The sequence below is a fragment of the Heterodontus francisci genome, chromosome 38 (assembly GCF_036365525.1).
Source record: "Heterodontus francisci isolate sHetFra1 chromosome 38, sHetFra1.hap1, whole genome shotgun sequence".
NCBI lineage: Eukaryota > Metazoa > Chordata > Chondrichthyes > Heterodontiformes > Heterodontidae > Heterodontus > Heterodontus francisci.
In genome coordinates this window covers 26,260,642-26,276,389 of record NC_090408.1, presented here as the reverse complement: position 1 = coordinate 26,276,389, position 15,748 = coordinate 26,260,642, and the positions used below count along the sequence as shown (strand labels likewise).

Genomic DNA, 15,748 nt, shown 5'->3' with positions numbered 1-15,748 from the left:
GACTTTAAGACTTGAACGTCAACTAAGGACATTGAAACTCAGTATTTGAATTCCATTTCGGACCTTACTTCAACCTCCCAACTCTATCTTTTCCCCTCTGTATCTACTTTTGTCACAGCGTGTGTGCGCATGCACTTCTCGAATGAATGTGAGTGTCGATGCGTCGCGTATTTCAGTAATTTTAACCAGTTTGTAGGGATACGATTAATAAACTTACACCTTTCTTATTTAAGCTCATTAAAACCTGTCGGATTGATTCATTTGTAATTATATTCGACAAACAGTGGGCAAGGGCTCACTGAGGAGGCAACCTAAATCACTGTTAAAAGAATAAACCCTGTTGCAGTCAAACCAGAAAAGTGATGAAAGGGGAGCCTGAGACCCCTTCCTCACCTGGTCACGACATCATTGTCGATTGTTGTAAAAACCCATCTGGTTCACTAATGTCTTTTAAAAAAGGAAATCTGCCATCCTTACCTGGACTGGCCTACATGTGACTCCAGACCCACAGCAATGTGTTTGACTCTTAAAATGCCCTCTGAAATGGCCTAGCAAGCCACTCAGTTCAAGGGCAATTAGGGATGGACAATAAATGCTGGCCAGTGACACCCACATCCCACAAATGAATAATGAAAAAAATTATCCTTGAAAACTCAGCTCTCAGCTTGAGCACTTTGCTGTGTATTCCACAGTATTTCCAGGCGATGCATTTCACTAGCCGCTGTGCTCCACTACTTTTATATTTTGATTAAAGCCGAGTGCATAATACGCAGCGGGATTATCAACTACTTAATTTGTCTTTTCCTTCACTTTCAGACTAAAAGTTAGAAGAATGTTTATTCCTCTCAGAATGTAGAACAGACATGAGCAAAAACAGCTGTACTTAATTGATGAATTCATTCAAAAAACCTGTTGGATCAATATCTGTTTGGAAATAGGATTGGAGGTTATAAGCATAGATACAAGTATAAAGTAAGTCATTCAAATATTCTATCAAGCACAGTGATTCTTGTGATGATTGGGAGAGAATCATCCATGGTAGGTGGCTGGGTAGGGTTAAATAGGGAGATGTGGAAGTGGATAAATATTCTGGAGGTTATTTGATTAACTCAAGAAGAAAGGGAGCAATTATGCAGAAATTTCCCTCAGGAGATTAAGTGTCTAAGTTGAATTCACAACGAGATAGGCTGCATATCCTCTGTAGAAGAAACAGCACTGGTGGGATTGAAGAGTCCTTTTTCAATCATTTTATAAAAATTCTATTTATTCTGATATTTTAGCTCAACATGAAATAAACCATACAGCTTTATACATTTTAATTACATTATAATCCAGTGAAATTAAAAGATTTATACGTCTAAATATATTGATGGTATTTGCAACACTGGAAGGGTCCAATGATTACAAAGCAATTTTCTCAAAAGTACATGACACTTCCTATGGTACACATTAGTGTACTGAATTCCTGTACTGTTGAGTAACTAATAAGAATTCAGTACACTCTTGTGATTTCCAACACAGAATTCCTGCTCTCAACTCGATCGGGTACACAGATACCAACTCAGAAGCAAGACCAAAACAGTTATGCCGACCTATGGCGTTTTTGCACACTACCCAGTGGTACATTCAAAAACAGCCTAGGATTGAGACTTTGTTTCATATTCTGGTAACACAGGGACCTCATGTATTCCTGTTACTTAGTCCATTACAATGAATCACAGTTGATCATTAAAGAATTTTAGGAACATGCTATCAGAACCGAAGCAGCTGTTGTTTTTGCATACCTCAAGCTTGCTGACCCGTATTATCATATCCCCGAGTCCCTTCTTTCTCCAGAAATGCATCCACGTGCCCCTTGATCCTTTTATGCAATCTGATTGGAGGCTTTTCTCTGGTAACTTTTTCACAAGTTATTTTTGGGTGAACAATTCCAGCCATGTTCCCTTCCTATTCCCAACTTAATCATTTTTTAAACTTTCTTTGCTCCATGTTTTTTGAACCCTTCACCAGACAGAACAATTGCCCAGATCAATTGTCTAATTGCTTTAATCATCTTGAAGTGCCAACAAAATTTTTACAAAGAAACCAGCCCAACTTCCTTAATCTTTTGTCATAATTTGATGTCTTGATACCTGAAATCAACTTTGTTGCTCACCTCTGCACCCCAAGAGCAACAATATCCTCCCTCTGATTGGGTGACCAAAATTGCACAGAATTGATCAAAGCACATGCTGTAAAATTGCTTTCCACTTGATAAAATGTCATTACCTGGCTTTGAACTGCAGCTGCCTGTTCCTGTTCATGATAGAACTGGGATGCTCGTCTGTCTTCTTCTTCCTGTAGTTTTTTTGCTAGCTCCAGATCACTAATTCCTTCAGGAATCTGCTCCCAGGATAAGTCCTGGCTTTGCTGCTCCTGCTGTAAGGACAATGCCATCAGATAGTCCTGAGAGAAGAAATAATGTCCAATCAGGAAATCCCTGGATAAGGGATCAATAATTATCCTTGAAGTGCAAATACAGTTCAACTAAATTGGATAGTGAAAGCTGATAAACATGCTTTAAAACGTTTCAAAACGTAAAAGAGTTTTCTTTGTACACTGGATATTCTCCACGCTTTCAAAGTCAATATTTTAATGTTAAAATACAACAAAGAATTCCAGCATGCTTTCATATTCCTTTCCATCAGATGTGGATTCTATACTTCGATCAGAATCCTTTAAGTTTCAGCCTGTGATTTTCTTTGATCAGGTAGCAGAATCTGAACACTGGGTCATGATGGACAGAATATTCAGATGGTTACTCATTTATAAAATAATGACACTAACAAGGCCGAAATCTTGATAATAAATGAGGAAACTGAAGCTACAGTTGTCGAAAGATGATCTCAAAACATCTCAATATGGAGCATGCAATGGCACTTCAGTAAATATGAATAATGCGCCTGAATGAACCTATCAGTCTGAAGATTAAGGTTACAAGAGAACTATAATGATTGATCAGATAATAGTGTTTTTAACTAATAGGCTTCAGTTTTTAATAAAATGGGATCTTTATTGGTACAACTCTTCAGGTAGTGGAGTGGTCACAGATGCTGGGTGATTGATGGGAGCTAGGTTAATACTATGCTGGGCTTCAGGACTACAAGCAGTTCAAGGAATGATATGGAACTAACAGCACAAAAGGCAATTTAGCCCAACTGGTCTATGCTGGTGTTTATGCTCCACACAAGCCTCCTCTCATTTAACTTTATCAAATCCTAATAGCAAATCCTTCTATCCCTTTCTCTCTCATGCACTTTAATCTAGTTTCCCCTTAATTTCTTCTATACTAATCACCTCAATTAATCCATGTGGTTGCGAGTTCTACACTAACCATGAGGAATCTAGGCTACTCTCACCGTAGTAGCATTTAAAACAAGTTTGTTTTGTGGATATTGCAAAGTTAGCATTCTCTGTTCAGTTATAAAAAAGCAACTTGCACACATTTTATTAGCCAGATTCACGATAGGCTTTGTAGGGGGTGGTGCAGTGGTTAGCACCACAGCCTCACAGCTCCAGGGACCCGGGTTCAATTCTGGGTACTGCCTGTGCGGAGTTTGCAAGTTCTCCCTGTGACTGCATGGGTTTTCGCCGGGTGGTCCGGTTTCCTCCCACCGCCAAAGACTTGCAGGTGATAGGTAAATTGGCCATTGTAAATTGCCCCTAATGTAGGTAGGTGGTAGGGAATATGGGATTACTGTAGGGTTAGTATAAATGGGTGGTTCTTGGTCAGCACAGACTCGGTGGGCCGAAGGGCCTGTTTCAGTGCTGTATCTCTAAATAAAATAAATAAAAATAAATAAATAAATGCAAAGCTGTGGACCTTTTCCAAGAACAGGAAATGCTATCCCATAAGTTTGACCGTGAACAGGTGAAAAGATAGTTTTTCAATAAACACAAATCTCAACACACTCACCACTGTAGTTGTAAGACCAGCAATTTATCACAATGAAATTAATCATAAGGGGGAGGCAGTGGAGTAGTGATTTTGTCACTGGACTAGTAACCCACAGACTCAGGGTATTGCTATGGAGACATGCATTTGAATTCCACCACAACAGATGGTGGAATTTAAATTCATAAATAAAAAATCTGGAATTAAAAGCTAGTCTAATGATGGGCATGAAACCATTGTCGATTGTTGTAAAAACCCATCTGGTTCACTAATGTCCTTTAAAGGAAAGGAAATCTGCGGTCCTTACCGGGTCTGGACTACATGTGACTCCAGACCTAGAGCAATGTGGTTGATTCTTAAATGCCCTCTGAAGTGGCTTAGCAAGCCACTCAGTTGCATCTAACTGCTACGAAGTCAATAAAGAATGAAACCGGATGGACCACCCGGCATTGACCTAGGCACCGGAAACGACAATGGCAAACCCAGCTCTGTGGACCCTGCAAAGTCCTCCTTACTAATATCTGGGGTCTTGTGCCAAAGTTGGAAGAGCTGTCCCATAGACAAATCAAGCAACAGCCTGACATAGTCATAGTCACGGATGGCTGTGGGCCATCAGCAGCAATAGAATTGTACTCAAACACAATCTGTAACATCATGGCTCGGCATATCCTCCACTCTACCGTTACCATCAAGCCGGAGACCAACCCTGGTTCAATGAAGTGCAGGAGACATGCCAGCAGCAGCAGCACCGGGCATAACTCAAAATGAGGTGTCAACCTGGTGAAGCTAGAACCTAGGATTACTTGTGTGCCAAACCCTTCCTAACAGCACTGTGGGTGTACCTACCCCACATGGACTGCAGTGATTCAAAAAGGTAGCTCACCACCACCTTCTCAAGGGCAATTAGGGATGGGCAATAAATGCTGTCCTAGCCAGTGATGCTCACATCCCTATAAATAAATAATTTATAAAAACTGGCATTACAGTTCAAATGTGTCTAAAAAGTACCCAAAGTCTCATTTCATCTACTGATACTGCCATTTGAAAGTTCCTATCAGTGCTATTTTTAATCACACTGTTGGAAAGTTTTAGAATACAAGAAACGAGGAGCATAGATAGCAGACTGTCAAATAACAATGTGGGAACTTGGAACCACCAAGCAAACGAAAGCACCAAATTAATGGTTTTATTTTTGGAAGTTTCAACATCAACTAGCCCTGTTATAGTTGAACTGTAATAGAGCAAAATGTCCCACAGTTCTTTGTGCAAGAAACATACACCTGATATAATGTGGTGTCAGGACATCGCATCTGAAAATATTACATAAGTTAAGTGCTGGGTGAGGTGTGCATTTTTTTTTTATTTGTTCATGGGATGTGGGTGTCATTGGCTTGGCCAGCATTTACTGCCCATCCCTAATTGCCCTTGAGAAGGTGGTGTTGAGCTGCATTCTTGAACCGCTGCAGTCCCTGGGGTGCAGGTACACCAATAGTGCTGTTAGGGAGTTCCAGGATTTTTACCCAGCGACACTGAAGGAACGGCGATATAGTTCCAAGTTAGGATGGTGTGTGACTTGGAGGAGAATCTGCAGGTGATGGTGTTCCCATGCATCTGCTGCCCTTGTCCTTCTAGCTGGTAGAGGTCACGGGTTTGGAAGGTGCTGTCGAAGGAGCTTTGGTGAGTTGCTGCAATGCATCTTGTAGATGGTACACACTGCTGCCACTGTGCGTCGGTGGTGAAGGGAGTGAATGTTAAGATGGCGGATGAGGTGCCAATCAAGCTGCTTTGTCCTGGATGGTGTCGAGCTCCTCGAGTGTTGTTGGAGCTGCACCCATCCAGGCAAGTGAAGAGTATTCCATCACACTCTTGACTTGTGCCTTGTAAATGGAGGACAAGCATTGGGGAGTTAGGTGGTGAGTTATTCACTGCAGAATTCCTCTGATCTGCTCTTGGAGCCACAGTATTTACATGGCTGGTCCAGCTCAGTTTCTGGTCAATGGTAATTCCCCAGGATATTGATAGTGGGGATTCAGCAATGGTAATGCCCTTGCACATCAAGGGAAGATGGCTAGCTTGTCTCTTGTTTGAGACGATCATTGTCTGGCACTTGTGTGGTACGAAATAAGAGAAAATGAGTGAGCAAGCGCAGTAAATATATAGGCACTTTATTTAACAGCATGCATGCTACGTAAATGAAACAAATAGGGAACCTACTGTTGTGGTGACAGTACAACTGAACTGGTGTATATTTCAGTTCTATTACCTAACAATATATGTAAATTCATTCTGGTCATAAGTCAGGAGACTGCAGAACAGCAGCTCGAATCCCTCACATGCATCAAGGAACTGTCACAAACTTCCTCAGCACACAATGATTTAACCTCCCCTCTTTTTGCCTCCTTGCCTAATACAGTGACCCCAAAAGATGAAATGTCTAATTCAACTCATTACTGGTTCACCCATTTCAAAAGACATAGCAGAGTACCAAATTAAGAGGTCTAAGTGAAGCGAGTGATTGGGAGGAAAATCCCTCTGCCCCATAGAGCAGCAGATGCAAGCAACAAGTTCCAGTAAAAACAGTTAATTCTAGGTTTAGTTACCTCCTCCAGCCTTATGTCCTGTATTCATCCTTCACTTCTCTAACAAGCTTCTCCTCAACTCCTGCTCCGCCACTGGCCAGTCATCCACTATACTCCAGTCCTTGGGAATACCTCCCTCATTCCCTCTATCATGCTACTTCCTTTCCTGCTTTCAAGATAATTCTTTTCAAACGTGCCCTCGGCTCCGAACCCTTTTCTCCTTCTACTGAGTGTCTCCTGCCTTTTCCTCCTCAATGTTAAATCCTTGGAGTCAAGGAGTCAAAATGCTGTATGAGAATGCCTAGAGGAATGCAAGCTGTTGTGTAAATTAACTCCTTAATGTAAATATAACTGGTTAGAACAGTATAAAGAACAGATGTTGAGCAATACACTGAACATTAACAGTTCCTATGCTACAGCGACTGTGGACGTTTACTTGTAAATAAAAACAAATGGGTTGAATAATTATAACTCTAGATAGTCTAGGTTTACAGCTGAAAAATAGCCAGTATGTGCCCAAGTGATGACAAATGGTAAAAGATCAAAACCATTACACAGCTCCAATACAGAACTGTAATTATTCCTGACCTCAGTAATGTCTAACAAGAATATTCAAGTTCATGTTAGGTGAAAGCAGCTAGTAATGGACATTATGTAATAAGCAACCAACAATGGATATCAGAATTAAACCTGCTCTTCATGGTATACCTGATCTATTTGATCCTGCTGTCCCTTGTACACAGTTTCTGGGTCAGATGGAGGTCTCAGATGAAATTCAGAGTCACAGAAATTTCCATCTCCATCCACATTGTGTAAACTCTCCCAGACCACCTTCTCCTCTGTGAGAAAGCCCTGGTCCGTCACCAGTAGATACAGCTGGCCCTATTAAATCAAAATAAGAAAATATTGTAAACATATTAGGTAGCACAACTATTTCAACTTTGAATTCACTTCAGTCCAAGCTTTATCTGACGAAGAAAACAACAAAGAAAATTGTGAAAGGTTTAATTCAGCTAATTAACTGAACTCTCATGAACAGTAGTCCATAACTATTCCTATCCTCTAGAGTAACAAAGATGTGACAATGGTAAAGATGTATTTTTTGAATGTATAGAATGCCCTGGGGCACTTCTGCCACCATTCTGAATAAACTTGAAATTGTAGCTTGTGTCAAAAAAACATTCTAAAAGTAAATGCAACCGCTTACATGTTAACATTGCTGTTTATGCCCAGTAAGCTGAGATTTGAGTCATAAATATGAATACTACAATGTTCTTTACAAAGTCTGATTACGTAAAATTGTATGATGCAGTCAGTCAACATTGTCCTTTCAACCCTGAAATTGAATCCAGCCCAGAGAGATCAGTCTTCTCATTGCAGCCAAGTCAACCAACTAGAATTCAAAGGCCACAAGATGGCTGGTGTAGAAAATGGAATGTTCGACATATCCCACAAAAAGACAGGCACAACTAGGACCCATGCGGGTACCCATAGCAACACCTTTTATTTCCGAGTTATGCCCGTCTTTTTGTGGAATATGTCGAACATACCTTGTTCCAGTCCTACTCAGGCCCCCTCCCCCAACTCTTTTTCCAGTACATTGATGACTGTATCGGTGCCGTTTCCTGCTCCCGCCCCGAACTGGAAAACTTCATCAACTTTGCTTCCAATTTCCACCCTTCTCTCACCTTTACATGGTCCACCTCCGACACTTCCCTTCCTCGACTTCTCTATCTCCATCTCTGGGGATAGGCTGTCTACTAATATCTGTTATAAGCCCACCGACTCCCACAGCTACCTGGACTACACTTCTTCACACCCTGCCTCCTGTAAGGACTCCATTCCATTCTCCCAGTTTCTCCGTCTCCGACGCATCTGCTCTGATGATGCTACCTTCCATGACAGTGCTTCTGATATGTCTTCCTTTTTCCTCAACCGAGGATTCCCCCCCCACTGTGGTTGACGGGGCCCTTGACCATGTCCGGCCCATTTCCCACACCTCTACCCTCACCCCTTCCCCTCCCTCCCAGAACCGCGTCTGGGTTCCCCCCTTGCCGTCACTTTCCACCCCATCAGCCTCCATCTCCAAAGGATCATCCTCCGCCATTTCCGCCACCTGCAGCGTGATGCCACTACCAAATGCATCTTCCCCTCCCTTCCAGTCAGCATTCCGAAGAGGTAGTTTCCTCCCTGTTCCACTCCTCCATTACCCCCACCACCTCGTCCCCTTCCCATGGCACCTTCCCCTGCAATCACAGGTGGTGTAATACCTGCTCATTTACCTCCTCTCTCCTCACTATCCCAAGCCCCAAACACTCCTTTCAGGTGAAGCAGCATTTTACTTGTACTTCTTTCAATGTAGTATACTGCATTTGCTGCTCACAATTTGGTCTCCTCTACATTGGGGAGACCAAACGCAGACTGGGTGACTGCTTTGCGGAACACCTCCGCTCAGTCCACAAGCAGGACAAGCTTCTGGTTGCTTGCCATTTCAACACTCCCCCCCTGCTCTCATGCTCATATCTCTGTCCGGGGATTGCTGCAGTGTTCCAGTGAACATCAACGCAAGCTCGAGGAACAGGAAGGGGCGGCACAGTGGCGCAGTGGTTAGCACCGCAGCCTCACAGCTCCAGCGACCCGGGTTCAATTCTGGGTACTGCCTGTGTGGATTTTGCAAGTTCTCCCTGTGTCTGCGTGGGTTTCCTCCAGGTGCTCCGGTTTCCTCCCACAGCCAAAGACTTGCAGGTTGATAGGTAAATTGGCCATTATAAATTGCCCCTAGTATAGGTAGGTGGTAGGGGAATATAGGAACAAGTGAGGATGTGGTAGGAATATGGGATTAGTGTAGGATTAGTATAAGTGGGTGGTTAATGGTCGGCACAGACTCGGTGGGCCGAAGGGCCTGTTTCAGTGCTGTATCTCTAAATCTATCAAAAATCAAAGCATCTCATTTACCGATTAGGCACACTACAGCCTGCCGGGCCCCCCATTTTACTTTTATTTTTAGTTTTTTTTGTATTTATTTTATTTCATCTTAGTTTGTTCAGTTTGCTTACCCACTAATTTTTTTTCATGTTTGTACTTGCGGCTGTTCAATTTTCAGTCCGTTAACACCCTATCTGTACTAATGCTTTGTCTTTCAACACACCATTAACAAACTGTTTGCCTTTGCTCCATGACCTTCTGGTCAGCTATTCTGTGACCTTGTCCTATCTACACCTTATCCTTTGTTATCTCTTGCCCCACCCCCGCTTTACTTGCTTATAACCTTTCACATTTCTAATATTTGCCAGCTCTGAAGAAGGTCACTGACCTGAGACGTTAACTCTGCTTCTCTCTCCACAGATGCTGCCAGACCTGCTGAGTATTTCCAGCATTTCTTGTTTTTATTTCAGATTTCCAGCATCCACAGTATTTTGCTTTTACTTACTTTAGAGCAGTCACTGATATATTGGCAAATACAGCAGCAAATTTGCACATGGCATAGCAGTACAAAGAGCAAATGAATTAACTATCCAGATAATCTGTTTCTGGTGTTGTACAAGAGAAGAATATTGGCCAGAACACCAGAAAGAACTCACTGTTCTTTGAATAATGCTATGGTTGACAGACAGATTGAGCAATGTTTTTTCTACTCACATTGAAACAACATTCAACTGCAATACAAATAAAATCCTCTAGATGGTGATACAGAATTAACAAGTCTTTTTAAGTTTAGAAAATCCAATTTCATTTTTTTCTAGTTTTAAGAAAGACTACTTTTAGAAGTGATGTTGAAGTACTGTAATTTGCTTAATGTGATATTAATATATGTACAATTCCTAATTTTGCCCATTTTAAAGGCTGACACTAATAAAGATCATATTGGCTCGGATTTTGCGGTCAGCAAGTGAAGCAGCAGCGCTCGCTGCTGACCTCAAATAAAGCTGCCCACAAAGACCTAGCCATTTCTGTGTCATGGTTTACCCCTTTCCTGACAGCAGTTTAAATCTGGCACCAAATCAAGGGGATGTCTTGGTGTGTAGCAGCAGTAATGTCAGCAAGCATGTAGGCAGCCAATCACAATTAAGTATTCAAACACAGCTAACCAGAAAGTTAAAAATACTTAACATCCTTCACTTTCAATGTAATTTTCAGATAGCAAAATAAATGATTTTAGCTTCTATCTTAATTCAAAGATAAACAAACCTGAAAAAAGACAAAAAAAATTGTAATTTTTTTTTTATTGCAGAAATTTGAGATATTCCACGAGTGTAAAATTAGTTTTTCAGGGCCAGTGAGGGTGTTCAGCAGTAATTATGAAATTAGTGCACCTCATTCAACAAGTTGCAACTTTTTCAAGTGTTTTTTTTTTACAGCAAGACTAACAACTTGAGTGGAAATTTTCATCAATTCAAATGATTTACACTGATTGCAGTCTGGGAGTGCCTCAACAGTGCACCCTCTGGAGAAGCATAGAATCGCTGAAAGCAACTTCTAGATTTCCATGTTATTCTGCGCATGTGTGAACGTCAGAAGTTACTGAGCTTTTCAGTGGATTAGATGGCAATAGCTAACAATTTTGCCGTCGTTAATACTGCAGATCCACACCATGACAATTTAAGCACTGGGAGCTAAGTGTATTACAAAAAACAAATTACTCTTTCATTGTAAGCACATATTTTGAATGAGCTATTGAAGTATTCCAGTTAAGAATGCAGAAACAGAAAATGAAACCGATTAGAATTGTAGAAAATAAGAACAAAGCTTTTATTTAATATGTTAATGCAATCTAGCAAAAGTAGGAAGCATACTAAAAAAAAGGCGAAGGTAAAAGCCATCCAGAAAAAAGGTTGTGAAGTGCTATAACACAGTAATTTCTAAGAAAACTTGCATCTCCTTGGAAGATTTCTTCAATTAAATTTATAGACAAAGCTATTGGACTTTGATTTTAATTTAAATGTAATGCAAGAGTTAAGCAGCAAAACAACTTCAAGGTTTGTAACTTAGACTTTAAGAACTAAATGCAACCGAAACAGGCCAATGAACACTTGTGCTACTTGGTGTACAGTCTATCTGAAGGGCAGAGAGGTTATATTTAGCTTTAAAAAAAAAAGGAGCAAGTATCTATTCACAAACGCAGCAAATCATTTTCAAATGGTCATGAGATGCACAATCAACAATTTCACAACTACGTGCAATCAGAAACTGGGCAGTTCACATTAAAACATGCTCTGGGAATAATTAACTGAAAAAGAAACAATTAATAGATGTGATTGGGTCATTTAACTCAGATTTAAAAAAATAATCCTGAACACCATATAACAAATTTGTTTCTAATAAGTTATACTGTTTGAAATTTACTACTGTTGAACTTCAGTGAAAGTGGACACACTTGCCTCACATTGGTGGTTTTACGGTAATGCAGTCTAAATGCTAGGTAAGTCAATACTGTATCTGAAAATGGACTACAGTTGTATAAATTTTGCAGTTAGTTTCTTAATGATAGTAGTCAGTATCTCAAAGCCAAGAAGAATTATGAAAAATAGTTCTCAGCAGGAACACATCACTTACCATCATTAATTGCTCCTGAAACCTGTAGGAATAGAGTTGTATACCTCTTTTAACAGTTTTTGACTGTTGCCCTATAAATTCCAGTATGACAAGTATTTAAAAACCAAATCAAAACATCACATTGTTGGCTTCCTGGCATCATGCCTAGAGATAATTCTAAGCATTGCAGTGTGCACTGTTTAAGAAAGCTAACATATCAATTTCTTCTCACCTTTTAATAACAGGTTACTAATAGATTCAAATGTTTTTACAATGTGACTATAGCCTATTAATAATGTGACCATATCTTATTATGTTTACGCCTTTAAGCAGAGAAGCACAACATTCAAACTTATACATATTTTAAATGCAGAGAGCATCAAACATGGATTTTCTATCAATTTTCCTGAAATATAAAGTAGATTTAGAGAATATACTGATTCATTGAGCATTACCAGAATGGTACCGGGGTGGAGGATTTCTGCTACATGGAGATACAAGAGAAACTAAGGTTCTTCTCCCTAGAGTAGAGAAGGTTAAGGGGAGAACTGATAGGTGTTCAAAATCATTAAGGGTTTTGTCTTTTAAAAGGGAATTTAAAAAATAATTGAACAGGGAAGTTTACAGGGCAATGGGGAATAGGCTAATTGGATAGTTCTTTCAAAGAACCGGCATAGGCACAATAGGCTGAATGGCCTCCTTCTGTACTGTATATTCTACAGTTCTATGAGTTTGTTCAAGTAAACCTCAACTGAGGATGCATTTAACACCTTGTTCACAGCAGTTCTTCATGTAAAAGGATGGTGTCATTTGTGGAAACAGGGTTGGCAGTGACCAAAGACAGTGTGGTACAAGATTTTCTTCATTAAAAATTTGAATACATTGTCACCAATACAATTTGCTTCAAGGCATTACACTTCCAATTCATCATTAAAATATACATAAATGTGCATATCCTTTTGAAATAATAATGAAATATTTCATGATAAATTCATGATTTTTTTAAAATTGCACTCCTTTATTTGAATTTCCTTTTTATAGTTACTTACCAACATAAAGTCCACATCCTACAAAAATTGAAGAATTTAAAAGTTTGGTCTCACGCAACTCCTATCAGTCTCTGTTCCCATCTCCACACTAGTTCTGTTAATTAATTGATTGCTCTATACCCTTAAGTTTCTGAACAGTCTACTGCTTTCCTGTTTCTGGCAATATGTTTTTGTTATTTTCGCAATGCCACTTAATGTTTCTCAGCCACAGAAATGCCCATATTAAGCATGTCCAACACTTATTCAGGAAGCAGTCCTTGGACACACCAAGATCCTTTCCCCAGCCAGGGATGACAGCTAACTCAGTCAGGGAGGCTATGCATGGAGGGAGATACAGTGTCACACAACAGATGTGCAGGTTGTCAAGACCCACATATGGCAGTTGTCCTGCCCTGTTACAAAATGGAAGGATTTGTGCATTACTGTTGACATTCAGATGCTATATAAATTAGACACCACAAAATTTTAAAACATCCAAGTTACTAACCCTGCATCAGAAAAATGCAAAAAACCTTCACCATTTACAAATGAAAATGGAAACATTCTTTTCATCATACTTTGAGAGGCACGGCTTGTAAATATTAAATGTAGCTGCCATTTTCAAAACCATTAAATTGAAGAGCTGAATCCTTGTTATTTGTAGTGCCTCAAACCCCTTGTGTATCTCTTTAATTTAGCATCACTGTGCAGTTTGACACTGGTGAGTTTCCAAACAAGCCACCTGAGTAGGTTTCTAACACATTTTTGAAACAGCACAACAGAATTTCAGCACAGGAAATGCCCTCACCTAACTTGCTCAAAATATTAAGATCATTCTACTACAGAATGGAGGAGCATATCCTATTGGCTTTAAAGGTTACTCTTTTAAAAAGGTGGCTTTGGGCACCTAACCCGACAGTGTTTCTTTTTATAAATGAACAACTGGTGGCAGTGTGCCACAATATTCTCCATGCCCTCTTTAAATCTTTTACAGCGTGGTGATTAAGGTAATTGAGCTTTCTGAAATGGTTGTGCTAGCTCTCCCATTGGCTCAGAGACAGAAATACAATTTCTTTTTAAAAAATTCAGTTATGGAATGGAAGGAGTAGTTGGGGGTGGGGGGGGGGGGTGGTGCGGTGGGGAGCAAGGGAGAGGAGGGTAATAGAAAAATCAGTTTGCCAAGATTCTCATAGCCCAATACTATACAGCCATTCCGACTGAAAATAAGCAAATGTGGATGCCAGGTAAAGTCACAATCAGTTTTAGCCTTCACCGGCAGACAGTTGATAAGGGACGTCCTGCTAATTATCACACAAATAATGGCTACTTAGATAACACACCAAAGGGTGATTTGTGGCCATGGATCCATACCTCAAGAAAGGAGGAAAGTAAATTGGCACACTGACGTAACTTCTGCTCCCTCCTTAGTAATGCATATCTAGAATAAAAATATCACACCGTGCATGCTCATTATTTTAAGCATCAAGTTAAACATCAATTAAACATCAGGTGCACATCTATATTTTTGCCCTTCAAAATATCACACTTCCTCCACTTCCAGAAGATCCTTTTTTTAATACGAGTTCAGCACAAAACAACTGTATCCAGCTTTCATCGTATTGCATGAAGTTTAACATACAGTAGCACAACAGCGGCGCTTGAGATGGCTTGGCCATGTGAGCCGCATGGAAGATGGCAGGATCCCCAAAGACACATTGTACAGCGAGCTCGCCACTGGCATCAGACCCATCGGCCGTCCATGTCTCCGCTTTAAAGACGTCTGCAAACGCGACATGAAATCCTGTGACATTGATCACAAGTCGTGGGAGTCAGTTGCCAGCGTTCGCCAGGGCTGGCGGACAGCCATAAAGGCGGGGCTAAAGTGTGGCGAGTCGAAGAGACTTAGCAGTTGGCAGGAAAAAAGACAGAGGCGCAAGGGAAGAGCCAACTGTGTAACAGCCCCGACAATCAAATTTTTCTGCAGCACCTGTGGAAGTGCCTGTCACTCTAGAATTGGCCTTTATAGCCACTCCAGGCACTGCTCCACACACCACTGACCACCTCCAGGCGCTTACCCATTGTCTCTCGAGATAAGGAGGCCAAAGAAGAGCACAACAGCATTGGATTTTCTGCAAAGAACAAGCAATCTGTTGATATTACAAGGTTCTGAACTCCTGGCATAAGCAGGATGCTGGCAGACTTCCAGGAGAAACATAACTTAAATAATTGTCACTCAAAGAGCAGGAGAACTTAGCTGCATTGGTGTGAAAGGATCTCTAAATACTGACCTTAGGAATAGTTGCTAATAGGGCTTCCTGCCAGACTCTCAGGACTCCTGCTATACTGAAAGAAGCACCATCATCCGAATTGATCACAGATCTCACTGGGGGACATTTTACAAGATTAAAAATGCTATCTAAAATGCAAGTTGTTGTTGTTTTATATCTAATGTTGTTTGAGTTCTTTGATGAGTTAACAGAGAGGGTTGATGAGGGTAATGTGGTTCATGTGATGTACATGGACTTCCAAAAGGCATTTGATAAAGTGTCACATAACAGTCTTGTCAGCAAAGTTAGAGTCCATTGAATAAAAGGGGACGTTAGCAGCATGGATTCGAAATTGGCTGAGTGACAGAAAACAGAGAGTAGTTGTGAACAGTTGTTTTTCGGACTGGA

At 40.6% G+C, this 15,748-nt stretch overlaps 1 protein-coding gene across 2 annotated transcripts in view; it reads right to left on the bottom strand.

The window, feature by feature from the left end:
- mindy2 (MINDY lysine 48 deubiquitinase 2) overlaps positions 1-15,748 on the bottom strand; it is a 72,544-nt gene that overhangs the window by 5,666 nt on the left and 51,130 nt on the right. The window contains exons 7-8 of one of the 2 annotated variants that reach the window (XM_068017900.1): positions 7,222-7,395; positions 2,269-2,445 (exon numbers count right to left, since the gene is read on the bottom strand). In XM_068017900.1, the coding sequence (XP_067874001.1) occupies positions 2,269-2,445; positions 7,222-7,395 (351 nt within the window). The remainder of the gene's footprint in view (positions 1-2,268; positions 2,446-7,221; positions 7,396-15,748) is intronic. The other variant, XM_068017901.1, reaches the window with a different exon arrangement.